Source organism: Olea europaea, chromosome 11 (genome assembly GCF_002742605.1).
Source record: "Olea europaea var. sylvestris chromosome 11, O_europaea_v1, whole genome shotgun sequence".
Lineage (NCBI taxonomy): Eukaryota > Viridiplantae > Streptophyta > Magnoliopsida > Lamiales > Oleaceae > Olea > Olea europaea.
The window spans coordinates 291,932-313,066 of record NC_036247.1 but is presented as its reverse complement, the minus strand read 5'-3'; the positions used below and the strand labels follow the sequence as shown (position 1 = coordinate 313,066).

Below are 21,135 nucleotides of genomic sequence, written 5' to 3'. Positions count from 1 at the left end.
ATGGATAACATAGAATTGAATAACAGTCAAGATCCAATATTATTTGAGACTACATGCACTGATAATATGTCATATTTGTAGTCGTAATGTAAGAGTTCGATTCTTGAAATATGAAATTGAACTCCTTATAAATTTAGTGTACAGACAACTTTTATTTTCTTGCCTGCAAAAGCACATTCCGCGATTTACCTTAAGCACAAAGTTCTAGGGACGGAACGATTAGGGGCTCTCAAGGTTGGGTATCAACCCTTTTTTTTTTTTTTTTTTTTTTATGTATAGTACACAATACTAAATAAGATACTGTTCATCTTCGTTCAGAACATACCAGAAATGCCTAATACTGCACATATTAGTATATTGCCATTAAAATTTACAAAGATATCAACTTGTATGCGTCATCAGACACAATAAATCTCAATAGAAGTCGCCGTGAATCTGTCGGAGGCCGTTCTTCTTACCAAAGACCTAATTTCCGGCGAAATTCCATCAAACTCCGGTGCCTCTGGAATCGTGGAAAGTGTACTGGACGTATCATAAGCAACATAAAATCCTTCGCCTGATTTATTCTGCTTCTGTCTGAAAACAGATCGGAGTAGCTTTTGAAAAGACCGCGACAACTTCGATGGTTTTTTGTTCGAAATTTGCTGGCCTGGCGGCGGCGGCGGTTGAAGGCGGCGATCGGATAAATGAGGCATCGAGAGAGTCCTTGAAGATATGGCGGAATCGAGTTGCTTTTCAAACGCTTTCCTCTCAAAGGAATCATACAGCGAGCTTCCACAATCCCAAATCGGAGGGCCCTTTGTAATCTCTGACCGATTTTCTTTCAGCCTTAATTCTTCCGTTTTCTGCATTTTCCCGAGTAGAGACAGTATCTATCTATGGGAGGGGTCGAAGTAGACAGACGCGACTCAGACCGTGCAAAGGTGAAATTTCAATGAAGATCGAGAGTGGAGCAAGTTTCGTTAAGGTGTTTTTGTTTGAATCAGAAAGGATAAAAGTCCAAAGTCGCCATAATATATACCGACCTGGTGCCTGGTGGTGAGGTATTACGGGTAAACTTTCAAGGGGTAAAACGGTGGCGTTTTATGAGAGGGTGATGATATGGTCATATCATGTCATCACTTTCTTTGAAAAACTATTTGAATAAAAAAATATAATTTCTAACACCGCTTGTTATTTTATGTAATACAGATCATCGCTAAATAATTTGTACAGTCACCCTCAAAATCATTGAGAATAAATATTAGTTTATTATTGTTTGCATGAGAACGTTATCCCATATTCGTTGTAGAAAGGGTTGGTGGTCGATTTTGAAGTATGAGGGAAAGTATCACGTTTTGATCTAACTTTTGGGATTGAAAAGGTTCAAGACCACCCAATATTAGTACTAGAGCCCAAGTTATCAAGAAGTCTCGATCCAACAGGCCCGATGTGTGAACGTAAAATTGTAGAAGTTATTCCATATCGACTACGAAAAGGGTTAGTAGTCGTTTTATAAATGTAATAGAATGTCTCGTCTCTTGAGTTAGTCTTGAGAAACTTTAGACCACCCAATACGTCATTTAAAAAAATTGATATAATAATTTAATTAAAATTAATGACAAGTGAGAAGGGGGACGAAAGTTACCAATCAAAAGTAATTAATGACGAAAGGATCGCATTACCAATTTGTTTAATTGTAGACCACAATATAATGTGTTGAGTTGACTCACTCTCTTCCCGTGGGAGTTTGATAGTTTCCAATTAAAAGGTTCACATGATCTTACTTTGCTTGTAAGAAAAATCAGAACCCTGATTATTTGATGTTTGAATAAATATAGGCTATAAAGTACTTGAACCACCAATTTAGACCTTGGCAAATTAGGCACAATTTTTTTTTTTTTTTTTGGGAGGGTGGGGGTTGGTTTAATAATAATAAATAAATTATATGTCGACCAAATATATGTTGCCGGTTTAGTTTTGAGTTTTGACCTTTTTTTGTAATTTGTACCAACTTCTTTCTTGTCATTTTGACATTTTATACCGATATCTATCCATATTAAAATAAAAATAATAAAAAATAATAAAAATAAAAAGGGTTGAACCCCAACCTTGAGGGCCCCTAATGCTCCTTCTCTAGAGCTTTGTGAGGGAAGTAAATCGCGAGATGTGCCCGAGCATGTCAGGGAACAAAAGCTAACTGTACACTGCGCCTACAGGGAGTTCAATTTCATGTCTCAGGAATCATTATTCATATTAATCATTATGTAAACTGAGTCATGAAACTACAACATAGTTTTTCTAGTATACCATGTGAATTCAAGTCAAGAAGTTTATAGTGAGTTCTCGACTTATTTCTTTGACGGTATTAATCGAGATTGATACCAAAGATTTGTTACTTCCAATTACATAAACAGTTTATAAGTGATGATAGGAAGCAACAGTTTAAATGGATAAAATAATTAATTAATCTATTTAATTTCTTGTTCCACAGGCATATATTTTTCCTGGAATAACTAGGTAGTTTTGAAGTGCGATTTAATGAAGCGTGTGATGAAATGAGATGGTAACAGTTGTTTGAATGCTAAATTTTTGTTTTTGTTTTGCTATTTAACTCTTATAATTAATACAAAAAGGAAGGGATGCTTCCCACAAAAACTTAGAGAGACAAATTGATCCCAATAATGGCATGAAATTAAGGAGGATGACAACTTGGATGCAAGTAGTTCGTGCAATTATAATTTATGTTTTATTGAATCGTATAACTAATAAATTTTATTGCGTGTTACTATTTTTTTCAGAGTTATGTCTCTTTAAGGACAAGATGGATTGGGCCGTCACGGCCGCTTTGACAGCTTCAAATGGTCCAAATTTGGTTTAATCAAGGTTTTATTTTATTAAACCCAAAGTCTTGTAATTAAGTCCTTGTTTGATCTTCATTCTTTAGAAAAAATAAATTCTTCTACAATATTTTAACATCATTTCAACCATACATTTTTAGTAAAATAATATTACACACAAATTTAAAACTTCTCCTTATTTTTTTACCACGCATTTTCTATCAATACACTATTCAAAAATTCATTTTTTCACCTCAAAATGAGGCTCAAACAAGGGCTAAAATTGAAAGTCACTCTCAATCTTTCTTATTAAGCTATGATCCATTACACTGTAATATTCATCATACTGATGGTAAAGCTATTCTAGGAGTTGTCATGCCAATGATTTTGGTTCAGAAGGGTATACGCACCCATGGGGCTATTTAAAAACGGAAGCATAAAATAAGAGAATAGAGCAATTCTCATATTACAATTTAAATCCCCGTTTGACACTCATTTTTTTCAAAATGCATTTTTCTCTCTTATTTTTAATCACGCATTCTTCATTAAAATAATATTATACATAAATGAACTTTTTTTCTTATTTTTCTACCACACATTTCTCATCAATTTATTATTCCAAAATGCATTTTTACTTAAAAATGACTCCCAAACACCCTCTAAATTTGAACTATATATTTGGTAGTGGAAAAAGATTTGTGCTTCCTATTTTGACACAACACTGTTAACATATACATGAAATGTTACTCTTTCTAGAGCATTTGTCTCATCCAACGTTAGCTCATTTATGAAAGTTGTACATGTGAATGAAAACTTGGATCTAGCATGCATGCGAGAAAACGCTTGTCTCCTCCCTGACCGCTTAAAATCATAAACTATGTGTAAAAATATGCTCCAAGTGTAAATCAATCAACAACATCACTGCTAAAAAGTTTGAACTCTTTAGCATCAAGAACCAGTTTCCTTGTGGAAGAAAAGGCTCCCATTAATCCAGCTCCAGTAAAGACTATCATAATAGAGGTGTTGATCCAATATCTGATGGATGATTTTGATGGTTTGTAAGTCATGTTATAGAGAAGCATTGGGAGAATAAAGTCGAGAGGGATGAATCCAACAGCTCCCACGACCCCATTGATGTCACCAAAGAAAGGCAGCATCGCTGCGAAAAATCCACAGAATAACACGTATAATGAGCGAAGGATAATCCTCGGGATCAGGTTTCTTTTCGAGAAAATCCCCTGGTTCACATCAGCCGATTTCTTTTCCATTATCTCATAAGCTACTTGAGAATAAATCTGCATGGTTACGAAATTTACAGAAACGTCTGAAGTACAGAAATATGGAAATCAGTACGATGCGGTAAAGAAATCAAGAGGGTAATTGCATTTATTTTTACCAGGCCAATGGCCAAAAGTTGGAGGAGAACGAATATAACAGCGAGACCTAAAACAGGTACAGGAGCCAAGGAAGGTCCCTCGTCAGGCATTAAGCTTTTGAGTATAATTGAATTAGATTTATTCCCAAAAACCCAGTATCCAGAAACTGCAGCAGAGTAGAACGTGAAGAAAATTACTGTGTAACACATCGATAATCCTTTCACCATCTTCCCGGTAGCTGGTGGAGCAAGAGTTGCCTGTATTGATTGAGAAGGAAATATTTGGAAAATAATCGTATAGCACACATAGAATGAAAAATCCAGTTGTATGAGCTGCATTGTTAGATGTTACTGATCATCCTTGATCTTTACACCAATAATACCTTCTATGTTGGAAAAATATGGTTTCAGCTACATTAATGGGTTATTGGTTAGGGGGGTTTTGGCGTTTTGCAATCTTAGCCCTCAGGTTGCTTCTGATCTTAACAAATACGTATAATGACTCAGATCGATATGTGCCAGAATATACTGCATTTCGAAAAATAGATACCAAAAGCCCCATGGATAAAAATCCAAGTGAACTCATTAAAATACTTTAGGTCCTCCCAAAAGTATTATATCCATTTGCTAAGTGCATGTCACCTCTTTTTTAGTTATTATACTTTTTATCATCAAATTTCTTCTTAGTTTCTTATTTATTCCTCTTATATCCCAACATCCCTCCCACACACATAAGGGACAATTAGATCATGTGATACAACTATTACTTGCCTGAAACAGCCGCAACTGTAAATGGGTCCCTTTGCTAATACTCCTTTTACTCTCTCATTCACCAATTTAAACTCTATTAAGATTTGTGTAATTGTTCTAGCAAACACAATGAAAATCCATATGAAAAGCCAAGCATAACATAATATTGTGAAGGCAAAATTCAACAAGAGAGACGTAATTACTTGTATTTCGGGTAGAATCCCATTCCCGAAAATGGCAGCTATTATGGATATGGAAGTAAACGCATTGAACACCCTTGTTGATTCCGAAGACTCTAAAGAATAGTCCCTTGGAGGTGCATTTTCAGAGGTACCTATAAGATCACTAACCAAAATCAAATGCTGATTAAGTCATGGTAATCAAGTGATGTTAAAATGAAATATTTGAACACGAAAATTTCTTTTGAAGCTAAATTCTCATCAAATCACTGATGATGCTTGACTTTGTCAAAGTGGCTCAAGTTGCCTTTCAATCGAGGGATTTCCTTCTCTTATAAAGTCAAGAATTATAGTAAGTTTGCTACCTAAGCATGGTAAGAACTAAATTAGCCGTTTTTACGGAATATAATTATAGAATATACAGATTTTGACAGTAATATCCCATAATTCAAGCTGCTATATATGGCTAACATCCCCCCTCAAATTGATGTTGGTCGATCAATAAGCATCAATTTGCCAATCATGAATTGATGACAATGACGAGATAGAGCCTTTGTAAAAACATCAGCAATTTGGTGTTCGGTAGAAATGTGGGGAAGTGCAATCACATGTTGATCAAGGGCTTCACCGATAGAATAACAATCTACTTCAATATGCTTGATGCGTTCATGAAATACTGGATTTGCAGCAATCTGAATAGCACTGGTGTTATTAGCATAAAGCGGAGTGGATGCAAGTTGAGGGATACCAAGTTCTCCTAACAAACCTCGAAGCCATATAATCTCTGAACCGCAGATGACATAGCACGATACTCAGATTCAGTAAAGGATTTCGAGACTCAATCCCGCTTTTTACTCTTTCAAGAAATAAGTGCATAACTAAGAAACATGCACCAACCAGTAACTGAACATCGAGTGTCCACACAACCAGCCCAATCAATACCATTATAACCTTTTAACTGTAAAGAATTCTCGATAGAGAAAAATAAACCTCAACCATATGTACCCTTGAGGTAACGACGAATTCTTCGTACAGCTGCTAAGTGAGATTAGCATGTAGCCTACATAAACTGGCTGGTCTGCTGTACAGCAAATGAAATGTCAGGCCAAGTAATTGTCAAATTGTTCAAACTTCCTACAAGCTATCAATATAGAGATGGATCACGTAAAAGTTCCCCTTCATCTTGGCTAAGCTTAACATTTACCTCCAGAGTTGTAAGTACAGAATTTCCAGATTGAAGACCAACTGAGGTGATTATCTCTTGGGTATACTCGTGTTGATGTAGATAGAGACCATTAGGACAGGAATGCACCTCAAGACCAAGAAAATACTGTAAAGAACCAAGATCTTTCATATGAAAAGTAGTGTAAAGATGATACTGAAGTTGTACAATCGACTGAGTGTCAGACCGTGTGATCACAATATCATCCACATAGACTAAAAGCACAACAAGGCCAAAGGTAGTGCTTTTAAGAAATAGGGATGAATCAAATTGACTCTGAGTGAACTGAAAATCAAGCAGAGTGGTACAAAACTTTTCAAACCATGAGCGGGGTGCCTGATTTAATCCATATAAATATCGCTTCAACCGAAACATGCCAGGAGAAGGACTCATATATATTTCCTCCTTCAAATCACCATGTAAGAATGCATTCTTCATATCCATCTGCCGAAAAGACCATCCTTTACATGCGGCAATAGCCATAATAGTCCTCACGGTGGTCATCTTTGCAACAGGTGCAAAGGTTTCCTCATAATCAAGACCATATTCCCGACAGTTCCCAAGAGCCACCAAAAGAGCCTTATACCTTTCTAAAGTACCATCAGGCCGAAGTTTAATGGTATAAACCCATTTGCATCCAAGAAGTTTTACTCCTTCAGAACATGGAACGATGTCCTAAGTATGATTATTCTGGAGTGCCTGAAGTTCTTCCTGCATAGCTTTCCGACAAGCATGAATAGAAGCCTGAGAGTAAGATTTGAGCACAAAAGTAGTATCAAGGGTAGCCTGATTAGCAATATGTGAAAATCCATACTTATCTGTAGGGCATGAGACTCGAGAAGATCGTTGAGGTTCAGTGATGATGAGATCAAGCGACGGTTCAATGTCTGAAGGAGGCAGCGGAGGACGTCTCTGATAAACAAATCCGGGCTTAAAGCATTCAACAGTATTAGACATATCATCGAATTCAGGAAGCTGAATAGAGGCAGAATCATGAAAGACAAGAGATTGGAAGAAGTATTGGTTGTCAAAGAAAACTACATTTCGAGAGATACGAATTTTGTTAGCATCCACATCATAACACATAAACCCTTTATGTGCATTACTATACCCAAGGAATGCACATCAAGCAGCCTGAACAGAAAGCTTGTAACGTTCAGTGGAAGGTAAGTGAACAAAACAGACAGCCAAATATATGGAGTGAATCATATTCAGGCACAACATTAAACAATCAAGAATACGGAGAATTAAATAAACAGTCGTTGATAAAGTTTCGACCCAAAATCTAGAAAGTATGGAAGATTCAATCAACAAAGTTCGAACGTCCAAAAGATGATGATTTTTACACTCAACAACTCCGTTCTATTAAGTGTGTAAAAACAAGATCATTGGGAGAGAATCCCTTTTGTTTTGAGATATTCCTAAAAATCATTGGACATATATTCCCCTCCGGAGTCAGAACGGAGTATCTTAATACTAGTAAAAAATTGGTTCTCAACAAAGGCAACGAAGTTCTGAAAGATGGAGAATGCCTCATTTTTAGAACAAAGGAAATAGACCCAAGTGAAACGACTATAATCATCAATAAATATTACAAAATATTTATACTAAGCATGAAAATTTATAGGACTTACACCCCATACATCGGTATGAATAATCTCAAAACATGTGGAAGCACGACTAACATGTGTAAGGATTTGCTTTTACCAAGTTTACAAGAATTGCAATCAAAAGACATATGAGTGAATGAATTTTTATTGCCCAAATAACCATTCTTTAAAAGATGAGTCAAAATATTAGAATTGTGATGTCCCAATTTCTTATTCCAAACTTTACTATTATTAGCAATAGCAGTACAAGCAAATAAATAAGAAATGGAAAATTGAAGAGGAAATAAGTGTCCACTTTAAGCCCCTTCGCCAAAACTTTCCCCAACACTTGATCCTACACACAACAACCACTCCGATTAAAACGAATTTCATAGTTATCATCTACCAATTGTCCAACATAAATTAAATTTGTAGATAATTCAGGTGACACAAAGACATCGGTGAAGAAGATCCCAAAATTCCAATTTCTGTGATAGGAAGAGCACTCCCATTGGCAATTTGAATATGTTTATCGCCTTTATATTTACAAATATCATGTAAAGCCTCTATAATACCTATCATATGATTTGAGACTGCAGAATCAACCAACCAAGGAGAAGCAAGTAGATTTTTCTTACCTTGAAGGCCAAGAGCAGAAAATGCGAAAATAATCATCCATTGGACCATTTCAGGTGTAAGAGTGGATGAAGAAGCAGTTGGAGTGGAACAGAGGAGACAACAGCCAAATTGGACTGAATAGCAAAGTGAAAGGTCTGACCTTGTCTATTCTGAGGTCGCATGCGACAATCTTTATTGATATGCCCATCCTTTTTACAATAGTTACAGAATTTCTTACTACAGTTCTTTACAGATATAGATTTTCCTTTTCCTTGAACAGCGTACGCCACATTAACCATCTCAGTAGTAACTGTTTCTTGGGTTATGTTGAGTTGAGTGGCAAGACGTTCTTCACGTAATAATTCTCCCAAGCATACATCCAAGGAGGGAACAGGAGTACAGTTCAGTAAACTAGCCCTTGTAGTCTCAAATTCCGGTCTCAACTTCATCAAAAAATATTCTCTTTGACTTTCAACATGGACAACTTGTGGTGCAGCTAAAGCTTCCTTGGGAACTTTGGAATTAACTATTCAGGAATATTCACTCCACAAATTAAGGAATCTAGCATTGAATTGATCAATAGAGAGATTACCCTATTTATAGTGAGCAATTTCTAACTGCAATTGGAATTTTCGAGCAAAGTTGTCTTGATGGTAGACACGCCTGAGGTAGTACCACATTTCTTTAGCCGTAGTGAATGAATGGAGATTGTTGACCACATGTGGTTCAACAGAACTCAGCAGCTAAGAAACAATCTTTGCATCCTTCCCATGGACTAAGTTCTTTGATATCAGTCGGAGCCTTAGAAGACCCATCCAAATGACCCCATAATTCTTTCCAAATGACCCCATAATTCTTTCCCTTTCACAAACATCTTGAATTGAAATTCCCAATTGGGATAATTTTTTCCATTAAAGCAAATAATAGAATTTTCTCCCAACATGATTAAGTGAATTATCAAATCAAGTCCAAAAAATATGTTTTCAAGTCCAACTCTACAAACTGAAGCCTAATCCAAATGTTAAATGACCTTAGCCCAACAAATAAAACAAAAGATAATATCAATAGACCAAAGTGGTTCAACAAATAAAACCAAAGATAATGTTAAATGACCTTAGCCCAACAAATAAAACCGAAGATTCGAAGGGAAAATCTAAAGGGCTGGCTCTGATACCATGTCAAAGTGGTTCAAGCTGCCCTTCAATCGAGGGATTCCCTTCTCTTATAAAGCTAAGAATTACAATAATTACATTAAGTTTGCTACCTAAGCATGGTAAGAACTAAATTAGCCTTTTTTACGAAATATAATTATAGAATATACACATTTTGACAGTAATATCTTATAATTCAAGCTACTGTATATGGCTAACAGACTTCAAATAAATAAAGGAAGTTTAGTTACTCGTCATTGCTTCAACAAAAATTTGATAGTCTTGGTAGTACATTGAAGACCAGAATCTCCGCTTTGTTGCTTACTCTCTCAAACTATTCAAAAATTAATTATATATAATGCAGTTTGGTAGGATAAAAAGCAGTGGAAGGAGGTTTACCCGCACGAATACAAGCACCAACCACAAGGAATGTATAACCCAAACTGAGAAGAAGAGACACGAGGTTAATGTGCCGGAGGGAATGGAAAGTTGGAAACTGAGAGAGAGCTATCATAACTGCAGTCACCATTGCTATGAAGTGATACAATTTCAGTGAACCACTTGGAGAAAGGTTCGAATACATAATCTGCACCAGCCAAAGAAGTGAAGATGATTTCAAAATGAAGAAAAACAAAACTGAAATTTTCAAATGGTTGATAATTTCGCAGCAGTTTGCCTTGAACTCCATAAAAGCTAAAGTGAAAGATAAAGCTAAGTAGCCTCTAAACATGTGTGATTGTGAAAATTTATTCCCCTCACATCATTTTAAAAGGAAAATTACATCTTCTGAATTTGGAAACAAGGGATAGTGGAAAATATAAAAATATATTTTCTTTAATTTTCTCAGGCCTCCCGGCCTTATGTTGCACTTTCAAGTATGCATTAGGCTGTCAAAAATTATGCTTTAGAGAACATCCTGCTTCCAGAACATTTTATGTCTAAAGCTATTCACTGTAAGCTATAAACAGATCATTTTATTGGAATCATCTGTCCACTACAAGAAGAAATTAGGTAACTATAATGCTATACCTGGAGGCATTCTCCTGCAAGCAGAATAGCTCCTATGCTGATACCCGTGTTGATTGCTGTCTGAATGAATATCACAAAATAGAACATCCAGCCAGACCCTATTAGAAATAAAAGCAAAAACTCAGAAAAAGAGGGGTTTGCATAGAAAAATTCAGCATACTTGTTTTTATTCTGGCCTCTTCTTGTTTTTAAATATTTTGCTAGCAAAAATGCTATTTCCAAGGATTTATGGCTAGCGTGTCATGAGCTGATATCTGTATGTTTACAATAAAATGCAGAGAGCACTGTTCAGGAGATCTTTAAATCCACAGTTTACACACAGTGTAGTGTTAGCACCTGCAATTTTGACAAAGGACGAAGAAATTGAACCTTAAACTTCTCACTAAACAAACTATGTGCAGAAGGAAACTAGATGTGCACTGTAATTAAAGTCCACGAATATATTAACACCCTTATCTCAAACAAAAATGTAAAAGGAAAAAGAAATTGAAAAGAAGATTGAACACTTAAAAAGAGAAACAGAATAATTAAAGGACATTCTTTAAGAAAGGTAGTCATATGGTGAGCTAGAACTTTTCCATAATTTCAAATTTTCACTTCTTTCAGACCTTATGGTGGCATTATCCTTTGAATTTTTGTGCTCGAGCAACTGCATCAATTCTTTATTTCACACAGGTGAGAAACAAGAATTCAAATGGTTGAAAAAGCACATGCTTTAGTAGAACCTCCTTCTAATAGATAACGATGGTTCTCTGAGGAAAGGTAAAGAGCATAATTGACTTTTTCTCATTTAATCATTCTTGATCAATAATTTGATACCAAGACATTTTACAATAATACCAAAATTTACTATCTCGGTCTCCTCCACATCTTTTGACAATTGATTTTTCTTATCACAGCAATCTACTCACCATTTTTTGAGCACCACAAAAACCATAGATTTACAAATGAAACGAACAGCATGCAGGAGTTTAATTATTTCTTTTCTCTTTAAAATACATTAGTCTTATTGTAATGAAAACACGATATCCTTTAAACAGATCTGATTTCACATGACATGAAGAGCGTGTTTGTTTAAAGCTTAAAAAAGGTAAAAGTACTTTCTAAACTAAAATTCGCATAAAAAATTATAAATTCTTAAACAGCTTATAACATGTGACAAAAAAGTCGTCATAAGTAACTTTTAAGCATAACTAAACGTGCATAAACTCATAAGAATTTTTCCCTTGTCAAATTCCACAGATAACTGGTTCATTGTCTAGCCTCCATTGAGAAGCTCACTCCTTGATAGCGATGGACATGAAAGAAAATGATACAATCACGCCATTTCTTTCTCATATTTATTAGAATTGTTACACATGAAGGTGTGGGGTAGGAAAGGGAAGAAATAGATTAGAAAAATATCAACATCATGTGTTATTAACGTGAACAATTACCTACCCAATACATCGGCAGCAAGTTCCCGGAATCGTATGTGGCGGCGCCCAGCCTTCTCACAATGGTCAAGCACCAATGACATTAGATAGTAGGAGTAAAAAGTCACAACTCCCATCACCGTTAAGCAAAAGAACCCTAGTCCCCATCCCAATCCCCGGAATGCATACGGCAAGCTCAGTATTGAGGGCCCCACTATCGCCGTCGTCAAATGAAACCCCGCATGCCACCATTTTCCTACAGTTTATAAATCCATCCAAAACTTCTCCGTAAGTACCTTTACTACAGGAATCCAAATTAATCTTTATCACAGTATTATTTATGCATTTCTACGTTTTAAAGTTAAATTAACTGCCTTTTTTACCCTACATAATTCAGAATTTGACTTTAAATTGATCGAAATAAAAAAAAAATAAAAATAAAAAAATCTCACCTTTAGACTCCAATACAAAAGCTGCTCCGGCATCTTCGTCCTGACGATTATTTCGTAACGATACATTTGGTTTTGGTGCAGCCTCTGCCATTAATAAATTCAGCACATCCAAATGTATGTAGAGCGAAGAAAAAAGACGAGCGAGGCAAACAGAAAAACAGGATTTTTTGTAGACGGCGAAAATCAAGCTATGCCTTGTCCATTGATCCGTATAAGCAACAACGATACATACAAAGCGTATATCAAGTATGTTTTTGGACGTTAGCTTCAATTCAGGTTCAGAATTATTGCGAGATTGACTTTTTCTATAACTTTAGTAGATATATAGCATTATGCACGCAACCTCCAACCATAATGTTATCTATTTATGGTAATAACTGTTAAAATAAAATTAATAATTTTCGCCACCTAAACTCGTAATTCCTCTATCTTCTGGTTGTGCAATACTACTTAAATTTAGCAGTAAAGTTTATTAATAAATAAGAAAGAAAAATACATTCGATAGCAGTGGACCGCATCCCATTGCTATCTATCATTCTCAGTGCTACAGACAAAGTATCGAATGCTAGAATTTATTGAAAGAAATTTTTAGTGGGATCAATTGCCACCTTGCGTTGAAATGTTTATATAGTATTTAAATCAAAGGAAATCGAACCTCAAACTTTTACTCATCTCGTTAAAATTCAATTCATGAGCTAGCCCATCACAAGTCTGCAGATCTATTTAGTCCATAAATTTATAAGAAAGTTTAGACCTAACAGTCTCGAATTGTGCAGACTGCAGTGGATCGAATGGTTGCGTAGCACCTATGGATCGCACAAATTGATGCCACGCCAACGTTACATCACTTGAAAATTAAAAATAGAAAAAAAGAGAAATATTTCAAATTGGCTTACAATATCCAACAAGCATGCGGTTAAGGGAATTGACCCTGTTTATAATCACATCATCTAACCACGTAACTATTTCATTTTTTTACTAAAGCAATAAATAATTTAAATTAGGCAGTGGTGGTGGCAGTTGTGAAGCGAAATCCAAATTAGTGGATGAATTAGGGATGGGTTACCTGGTTTCCACAACAAAACCTCCAGTCTTTCTTGGGAGTGCATTTCCTGCACTTGGATGAGAGAGAAAGAGGAGACTTGCACTCACAAGAGTACGCAAAACGGTGGGCTGTGCAAGTTGGATTACGACGCTCCTCCTTTTTATAAATGAAAACTTGAAATAAGGTGTGGAGCGGGCAGACTTTGACCATTGTTGGATTATTCAAATTCTGCCTCAAAATTCAAATGAATAATGCCAAGTGGTATGTGACGATCAATTTATCATCTAACATTACTCAATTCAAGTAGGGCCTGTTTGAGTCACGTTATTTTAAAATAGAGTAATGTTATTCGTAGTCGTTCACTACGACAATTGTCCTACGTGGTATACACATGACAGATAATTATTTGATACATTAATGTGGTAGTTTTTTTATTCATTAATGTATCAAATAACCATATATCATGTGTATGTCACGTAAGACGACCGCTGTAGTGAGTGATTGCAAATAGTATTATTCTTTAAAATATATATATTTATTTTAACAGTGATTTGATATTATTTCAATAACACATTATTCAATAAAATAATATTATACGCTAATCTAAAAATTTTTCTTATTTTTTAACCACTTACTTCCCATTGATTTGACATGAATAATACATTTTTTTTCCTAAAATATGAATCACATGAGCTAGATATTAACAGTTCAAGTAACGGTGCCAATCTAGTTGATAGTGAAAATTCTTCATTAATTTTTCAATGAAATTGTGATACATATCATTATTCTATTTGAAAAGAAAAAAGAATAGTGTTATTGGTGCAGTTTCCGTTTAGTTAGATCTTGACAGCGGGGACCTGTCTATCTTTAATTGTTCGATGAAATTAGGATGTATTTAATTTTTTTAATTTAAACAATTATGAGCCTGTTTGAGAGTGATTTTGAGAATTAATTTTTTGATCGTTAGAAGAAAAGTTGAGTCCACCTATAAGAGAAGAAGTCAAATATAACGGTTGAAATAATAAAATAACAGTCAAAAAATCAATTTTTTTGAGCAAAAAATCGCTCCCAAACAAGGGCTATATACACTTAGATTAGTACTAAGCAGTTATATTTAAAAAAAATGAAACATGTAAAATTATGATGTAATATTTCTCCTTGACCTTGTTTGACACATTCTTCAAAACTCTTTTTTTTTTTTTTTAAACAATTTAAATTAGACATTTTATCAATAAAATAATTTTACACGTAAATTTTAAAAACAAAAATTCTACTTCTCATCCGCACATTCTTCAAAAAAATACTATTTCTAAATATATTACACCCAAATATTGGGTTCACACGGGCTTAATAGAATGCAATAAAGGCGTTGAGTTGGATTTTTGCCCTTTCTTGGGCTGTAATTACAGTACCGATTAAGTGCATTAAAAATCATTCAACGAATTGTCAGGAAATTGGAGCCCCAAGCGATGATATCAGTGCTTTTAAAAATCAGTTAACGATCTTTTACTTCAATCTTGTTTAATTAAATATTTACTTGAATGTAATTTGTATCGTATAATCATACTTCAATTTGATTTCAATCAATAACTACTAATGATAATTGACTGACTGCCATGAAATCAATTTCCATCGGTCCAAGCTACAGAATTAAAGCCGCGTTTGGGAGTGATTTTGAAAATTGATTTTGTGATCTTTATGAGAAAAATAAGGGTCACCTGTGAGAGAAAAAGTCAAATTTTACGACTGGAATAGTGAAATAACGATCAAAAAATCAATTTTTTAGGATGAAAAATCACTCCCAAACAAGCTCTAAGAAATTGAAAAGATGATAGAATTTACTGACCATAGTGGTATCATAGTAAACAGTATAAAATGCAGCACAACACAATAAAGGGGATAACTGTGCATGCCACAGATTTTAACTCTTCTGATAACAAAAACTAGCCGAGGAATACGAATCCAAGTGAGAAATGTCGAAAATCAAAGACAAATACGAACGAGCTCTATATTATTTACAGGTGGAGGATTAAAATTTCCATTTTCTCAATTGTTGAACACCATATCCATTAACAGATCATTCCAAGAATCAATTGGGCCGGGCAGACACCAGTGCAGGCAGTCATTTATCACTTTCGCATTCTTATCTTTGGCAAATGGTTGAAAAAATCTATATGGACCCGGGTGTCCATCCGGTCGCAATAATGAAAGAGGAGATACGTCGAAAAGTTTAAGGTTTACCCCGTTTTGAGAAGCTTTAGCAGATGCCTTCTCGAATTCCTCTAATTCGACTTCACGTAGAACTTTGTTCACGTCACTTAACCCGAAGTCACCTTCTTTTGCTGGCACTGTTCTTCTACATGACCCACCGCTGAACCATTCTCCATTCTCAAAGTGATCGGGCGTGGAGGTCCGGAAAAAAATCATGCCCTTGTGGTTCGACCTGGTAATGTAATCAAAAACATTGTGGAGGACTTTGCGATAAGCAAAATTGAACCCGAGTTCTGTGAAGTTCCTCTTAGGACAGTTATGGCAACCTAGTATCTTGCTGTTCTCATAGTAGATTGCATTTTTCACAAACCATTTACCACTAGATATTATCATGTAATCGAGGCTCTGAAACTGTTTAGTCCAGTTCATGTCAATAATGTCAAGATGTAGTTCAATCTCAGATGTTGAAACCCCATTCATGTCTTCGAAAATGGAGGCTTTCGCAAGAAGAGGGGACCAAATAACTGATATGGTGAAGTTGTACGTGGGGAAAATCCATCTTCTCGATTTGTATCCCTCATCATGGTAAACTTCAACAGCCTTTTCTGTCTGCAGGCAAAAAATGGCTTAATTTCAATGGCATATGGGTTCAGAATAGCATTTTTGACTGCAACATAATATGTTATTGGAATTTAAATTACCACGAATCCAGTCATGTTCAGGAGTACATGCAAAAAAAATCAGATGAATTACAAAGTGAACCACATAATGCTCACAATAGGAAAAGGTCTTAAAATCCTTCTCTTTAGTTTCCCCTTTGAGAAATATAAATTCCAAAAGTAGTCTTGTAATTTGATTTTTCTTTTTTTTTATTTCATTTGGCAGCCTAGGCAATTCTGCTATACGTAAGAACTAAGTTTGATACTTGCACCCTGAAAGTAAAAGGTAAGCCAGATATGCTCAAGCACCGAACAACAAAACTTGGTTGTCAAAATAGTTCTAGGCAAGGATGATAGCAAAAATAAAATAATAAAAAAAAGGCACAGACGAGAAATAATTTTGGTGCATTAATGTATCAAAAGAAACACAGCAGAAAGTAACTCTGTACTATCTGAAACTCGTGCTATTGCCTTGAGGTAAGTACATAGCATTTGCAAAATTATTAAGACAAGACAGATTTCAGAAATGAACGAATGATAGCAATTTTTTTCAATTTTACCGCAGAAAGAATGCAAAGCAATGACTGGATATGATTTCGTGATATTGAATCGCCAATCAGTGCCCAACTTTTATTCCTCATTGACTCCAGAAACCTATCTGGATCAAACCGAGCCAACTTGCAACCATGGGGATTCCACCTCCAATGGAGATACCCAGTGTCTGGCCGTCCATTCTTCATACAATTCTGGTGGTCTTCGATGAAGCCGCAACTCTCATTTGTGTAGATGGGTTCTCCCTGATAAGGAATCCAATCCCCGATAAATACATTACACTTTCCAGCATCTTCTGTAGCATACCAGTGAACAATTTTAAATACATACCCAAATTGGCAATCATTCAGTGACGTCTTAATATGACAAATAACATGGACAACATTTCAGCAGCAAATCAATCTACGAGCTAGATAATCAAAACAAGCCAATAAACATATCTAAGCAGAACAAAAACCCATCATAAACTTATATACAGCACTAAATAAAAGTGGAAATTCTTATTTGAAATGCAGACTGATTACATTACTATAACCATGACAATCAGGTTGCGTTTGGTACACTATATTAGACCGTATATAGAATTAAGTATGAAATCACTGATACTACATGGATTAAGGTGAATAGTATTTTTTTGACAAATACGGCTTGTTTGATAGTGATTTTGAGAATTAATTTTTTTACCGTTAGAGAGAAAAGTGAGTCATACTTGAAAAGAAGTAAAGAATGACGGCTAAATAGTGAAATAACGGTCAAAAATTTGATTTACACATTGTATACAATTTATTTCATTCGGCATAAAACCATCTTCACCCTCACCACTGCATTATGTTATACTATTTATAGTGCAAATGACATGTTTTTAACTAAAAGATAAAAGGAATATTACACACCTTAATCCCCACTATAAAACCATGCTATCCATTTTAATTTTATACTAGGTTCTTTATACAGACTAATCCGGTGCCTCAAACGTAACTCATTGTATAATGCCATCAACACTATGCTTAGAAGTTGAAAAGAAGTTATTTACTTATTTTATGAGCAAAAGCAACTCACTTTTTAATCTGAGCCAAACATGCTCTAAACCAATATAAAACTTATATCTTTACAGATCTCATACTACTACTATTAAATCAGCATTAACCTCTTGTTCGTCGATATTTAGCCAACTCACTTGAATTTCTCATACATGAAAGTGATAACCCATTAAAATTAAGGAAAACTAAAGGGAGTTAGAAACAAAAGCATCTGACCTTCAGGAGGAAATCCATCTGTATTTTCTTGAGAAATTAGAGGAAGAACAGGGGGCGGTGAAATCTGGGCATTTTCAAGAAATGGGTTGTCGGAAATAGGAGAAAATCCGGTGGATCGAGTGTAGAGAATCCTAAATGCAAGACCCACTAAAAGAACTGAAACACCCAATTTGATTATGAAGTAATTGTGGTTGTGAAGAGATCTCCACCAATACTTCCAATTGTACATCATTTTCTTCACCATTTTCCGCTCTTACCTTTTCTCCCTCTCATTCTATGATTCTATCCTTCCTTAGTCGGTGGCAGCTTTGATGATTTCATAGAGAAAACTGCAGCATTGGTCCCTAACTTATTGGAGCATTAGTAAATTATTCTTCAATCTTTAAAAGTAACTAGTTATTCTCTAACTTTTTATTTCACTGCATTACATTTCTATGATTGAAATCGTCAATTTTACATGTTAAATTATAATGTGACTCCCATGTAAAGATGTCTTGTTCCTAAATTTTAGGTGGTTTCTCAATTTGGGACGAAAGTTTTACATAAAGTTAAACATATATTTAATAGATGGAAGATTAATTTGTATAATGAAAATTTGATAATGCAACTATAATTCCATTAGCTGTCTCCCTATCAAATTTTGTATAATTTTGAAGTATCGAAGGCTTGTAAGAAATTTGTCCAAAAAACACATTGTTACAGTAAAATCTGGACACTTTAAAATTATAGTATTGTGTTAAAATTTTGTTGGAGAATAGCCAAAAAAATGTTGAGAACGCATCTTGGTTCAATGTAATGAATGTTTGGAGATTAATTTGCTCTGTTCCCAAAAGTTGATGGTTAATATGTCGTTGAGACAATAAGTTAGGGACTGTTATTGAATTTAATGTTCTATTATATTTGATGCTAACCGACAAGAGTGAAAGGACACATTGCACTCCTTTCTAGTTTCCAAGCTGGATATACAGAATGTTTGGGTTAAATTAGATCAAGCTCATTTATAAAGATACGTTTATAGTATTTGTTTGATAGGGATTTTGATAATTAATTTTTTGACAGTTAGAGATAAAATGAGTCCTATTTATGAGAGAAAAATTCAAAAATAACACTATAATAGTGAAATAACGATCAAAAAATTAATTTTAATTGACTTTCTAACTCTATCAAACAAGCTTACTTTACTATGTATACAATTTTGTTATTTAACTTTTAAAGACTATTATGATGTTTGACTAAGTTTGAATTATGATTTAAACTAATTAAATATATTTTTAAGAATTCATAATTATTATTCACACGTTCTAATATTCCATAGTATCCTCGATCTATAATCATTGACTTCCCTTAGTTAGGGCATCACTTTCTTGAAAAAAATTACAACCAATATTTATTTTGTGGGTAAATAATGTATTTTCTTGTTTTTAAGTTTAGTTAATAAAAATATCTTTTTAATAGAATACTTGGTGTAAATAAGGTATTTTCTTATTTTTAATTTTAATTAATAAAAATATTTATTTTTATAGAAGACTTGTTGTGTATGGAAGTGTTTTTTAAATGCTTAAGATGTGTATCATGAAATGTGTGAATCATAAGTTGTAAATTCTATAACATATATATATATATATATATATAGATAAAAAGTGTAATTTTGTTTAGTTCACTAGTGCTTAGTATCCGTTTATGTGATAGTGAGGTCACGTATGCCGATATTAAGCATCAGTAGGACTAAATAATATTATTCAAAAAATAAAAATATATTAAATTATAGGCTGAGCTCTGAAAAAAGTGTGGGACTATTATAATCACACAAAAAAAAAGTCGTCTTTAAAGAGAAAATAAAATAATAATATAGTTGTGAGATATGGATAATAATGTAATTTCCTTAATAAAAAACTAACTAGTCTTTGTTGTTTGTTGATGGGTTAAGATAATAAAGTAATTAATGTCCCCATGACGTGAAGTTTTAGTTGATAGGTCTTATCATGATTGTGTAATTATATCTTTACTACAAGATTAGTGTTTTGTTTCATTTTATATTACTAATTAAGATTAATTAATTTCCATAAAAAAAAAAGATTAATTAAGATAAAGTAGAGGTTAATCGATAACAAGCACACGATGACTTGCTCCCACTAGATTATAGAAAATAAATATCTATTTATTAGTAATTAATATAAGAATAATGCTGCTTGAGCAAGCTCAATGATAGACGATTTTTTGACAAACAAACTTGATAGTTTTTTATTGGCAATTTTTTGTTTTAACTTCTTTTTTAATTGCCAATAAATGATTGTCAGGTGTATTCATGTATAAAAATCTGTCATTGAGACTGTTCCCGAACAATAACTATTAATATGAATTGGATCCAAGGTACATCCAATTGAAGTTAAATTTTGTAGAACTTATATTTTCTTTAATAGCATATAGCATCATGGACACACTTACACACTAGCAAGTCAGACACTTCGTAGATGAGCCATCAATCAATCTACTCGAGTTTGACATGTGAGAAGAGATTAGTTAAGAACATGTTTGGCAAAACTTATATTATATTAAACTAGGCTAATAACTTAGTATCTATTTATTATTCACACATTTTGTAGAACTCATAAACAAGCAATAAAACCATTGCAACATTCTATATATACAAACCCCCGTGGACCGGTCCATAAGTGCCACACGCTGTTGTCGTCGAGCCCGACACTTTTAAACTGAAGAGGTGAGGCCGACTCGTCACCCATGCCATGAGCCAAGATTGGCTTGGGTCGAGGCATGTGACAGTCTCAAACCACGAATACTCAACTCATTTTAAC

The 21,135-nt window shown here is 34.3% G+C and overlaps 4 protein-coding genes across 5 annotated transcripts; all 4 read right to left on the bottom strand.

The window, feature by feature from the left end:
- Positions 1 to 109: 109 nt before the first annotated feature.
- On the bottom strand, positions 110 to 1,077 carry LOC111402871. Its single transcript, XM_023031174.1, has one exon. It carries the CDS (start codon positions 849 to 851, stop codon positions 399 to 401), a length of 453 nt encoding a protein of 150 aa, XP_022886942.1. The 5' UTR covers positions 852 to 1,077; the 3' UTR covers positions 110 to 398.
- Positions 1,078 to 3,479: 2,402 nt separating this feature from the next.
- LOC111402869 (probable GABA transporter 2) lies at positions 3,480 to 13,789 on the bottom strand. Its single transcript, XM_023031172.1, has 8 exons — positions 13,666 to 13,789; positions 12,600 to 12,683; positions 12,173 to 12,403; positions 10,733 to 10,830; positions 10,103 to 10,289; positions 5,148 to 5,278; positions 4,216 to 4,452; positions 3,480 to 4,114 (listed from the first exon to the last, which is right to left on the bottom strand). The coding sequence occupies exons 1-8, from the start codon at positions 13,706 to 13,708 to the stop codon at positions 3,725 to 3,727; spliced, it is 1,401 nt and encodes a 466-aa protein (XP_022886940.1). The 5' UTR covers positions 13,709 to 13,789; the 3' UTR covers positions 3,480 to 3,724.
- Positions 6,682 to 10,096, bottom strand: LOC111402870. Its single transcript, XM_023031173.1, has 2 exons — positions 8,573 to 10,096; positions 6,682 to 7,479 (listed from the first exon to the last, which is right to left on the bottom strand). Exon 2 carries the CDS (start codon positions 7,429 to 7,431, stop codon positions 7,021 to 7,023), a length of 411 nt encoding a protein of 136 aa, XP_022886941.1. The 5' UTR covers positions 7,432 to 7,479; positions 8,573 to 10,096; the 3' UTR covers positions 6,682 to 7,020.
- Positions 13,790 to 15,535: 1,746 nt separating the features above from the next.
- On the bottom strand, positions 15,536 to 18,632 carry LOC111402868 (protein trichome birefringence-like 23). Of its 2 annotated transcripts, none has more exons than XM_023031170.1 (3): positions 18,323 to 18,632; positions 17,075 to 17,361; positions 15,536 to 16,464 (listed from the first exon to the last, which is right to left on the bottom strand). In XM_023031170.1, the coding sequence occupies exons 1-3, from the start codon at positions 18,564 to 18,566 to the stop codon at positions 15,691 to 15,693; spliced, it is 1,305 nt and encodes a 434-aa protein (XP_022886938.1). In that variant the 5' UTR covers positions 18,567 to 18,632; the 3' UTR covers positions 15,536 to 15,690. The 2 variants fall into 2 exon arrangements, with proteins under 2 accessions (XP_022886938.1, XP_022886939.1); XM_023031171.1 differs by having other exon boundaries at positions 17,075 to 17,358; positions 18,323 to 18,615.
- Positions 18,633 to 21,135: the final 2,503 nt, after the last annotated feature.

What these genes read in the sequence shown, in the direction of transcription:
- LOC111402870 (XM_023031173.1), bottom strand. Translation starts at nt 7,431, where the DNA reads ATGTGTTATGATGTGGATGCTAACAAAATTCGTATCTCTCGAAATGTA.
- LOC111402871 (XM_023031174.1), bottom strand. Translation starts at nt 851, where the DNA reads ATGCAGAAAACGGAAGAATTAAGGCTGAAAGAAAATCGGTCAGAGATT.
- LOC111402868 (XM_023031170.1), bottom strand. Translation starts at nt 18,566, where the DNA reads ATGGTGAAGAAAATGATGTACAATTGGAAGTATTGGTGGAGATCTCTT. An exon ending in AGATGGATTTCCTCCTGAAG is followed by an intron (nt 17,362 to 18,322) that starts GTCAGATGCTTT and finishes GGTATGCTACAG; the next exon opens with AAGATGCTGGAAAGTGTAAT. An exon ending in TGCTTTGCATTCTTTCTGCG is followed by an intron (nt 16,465 to 17,074) that starts GTAAAATTGAAA and finishes TTTTGCCTGCAG; the next exon opens with ACAGAAAAGGCTGTTGAAGT.
- LOC111402869 (XM_023031172.1), bottom strand. Translation starts at nt 13,708, where the DNA reads ATGCACTCCCAAGAAAGACTGGAGGTTTTGTTGTGGAAACCAG. An exon ending in GGTTTTGTTGTGGAAACCAG is followed by an intron (nt 12,684 to 13,665) that starts GTAACCCATCCC and finishes TATTAATGGCAG; the next exon opens with AGGCTGCACCAAAACCAAAT. An exon ending in GGATTCTACCCGAAATACAA is followed by an intron (nt 4,453 to 5,147) that starts GTAATTACGTCT and finishes CAATCAATACAG; the next exon opens with GCAACTCTTGCTCCACCAGC.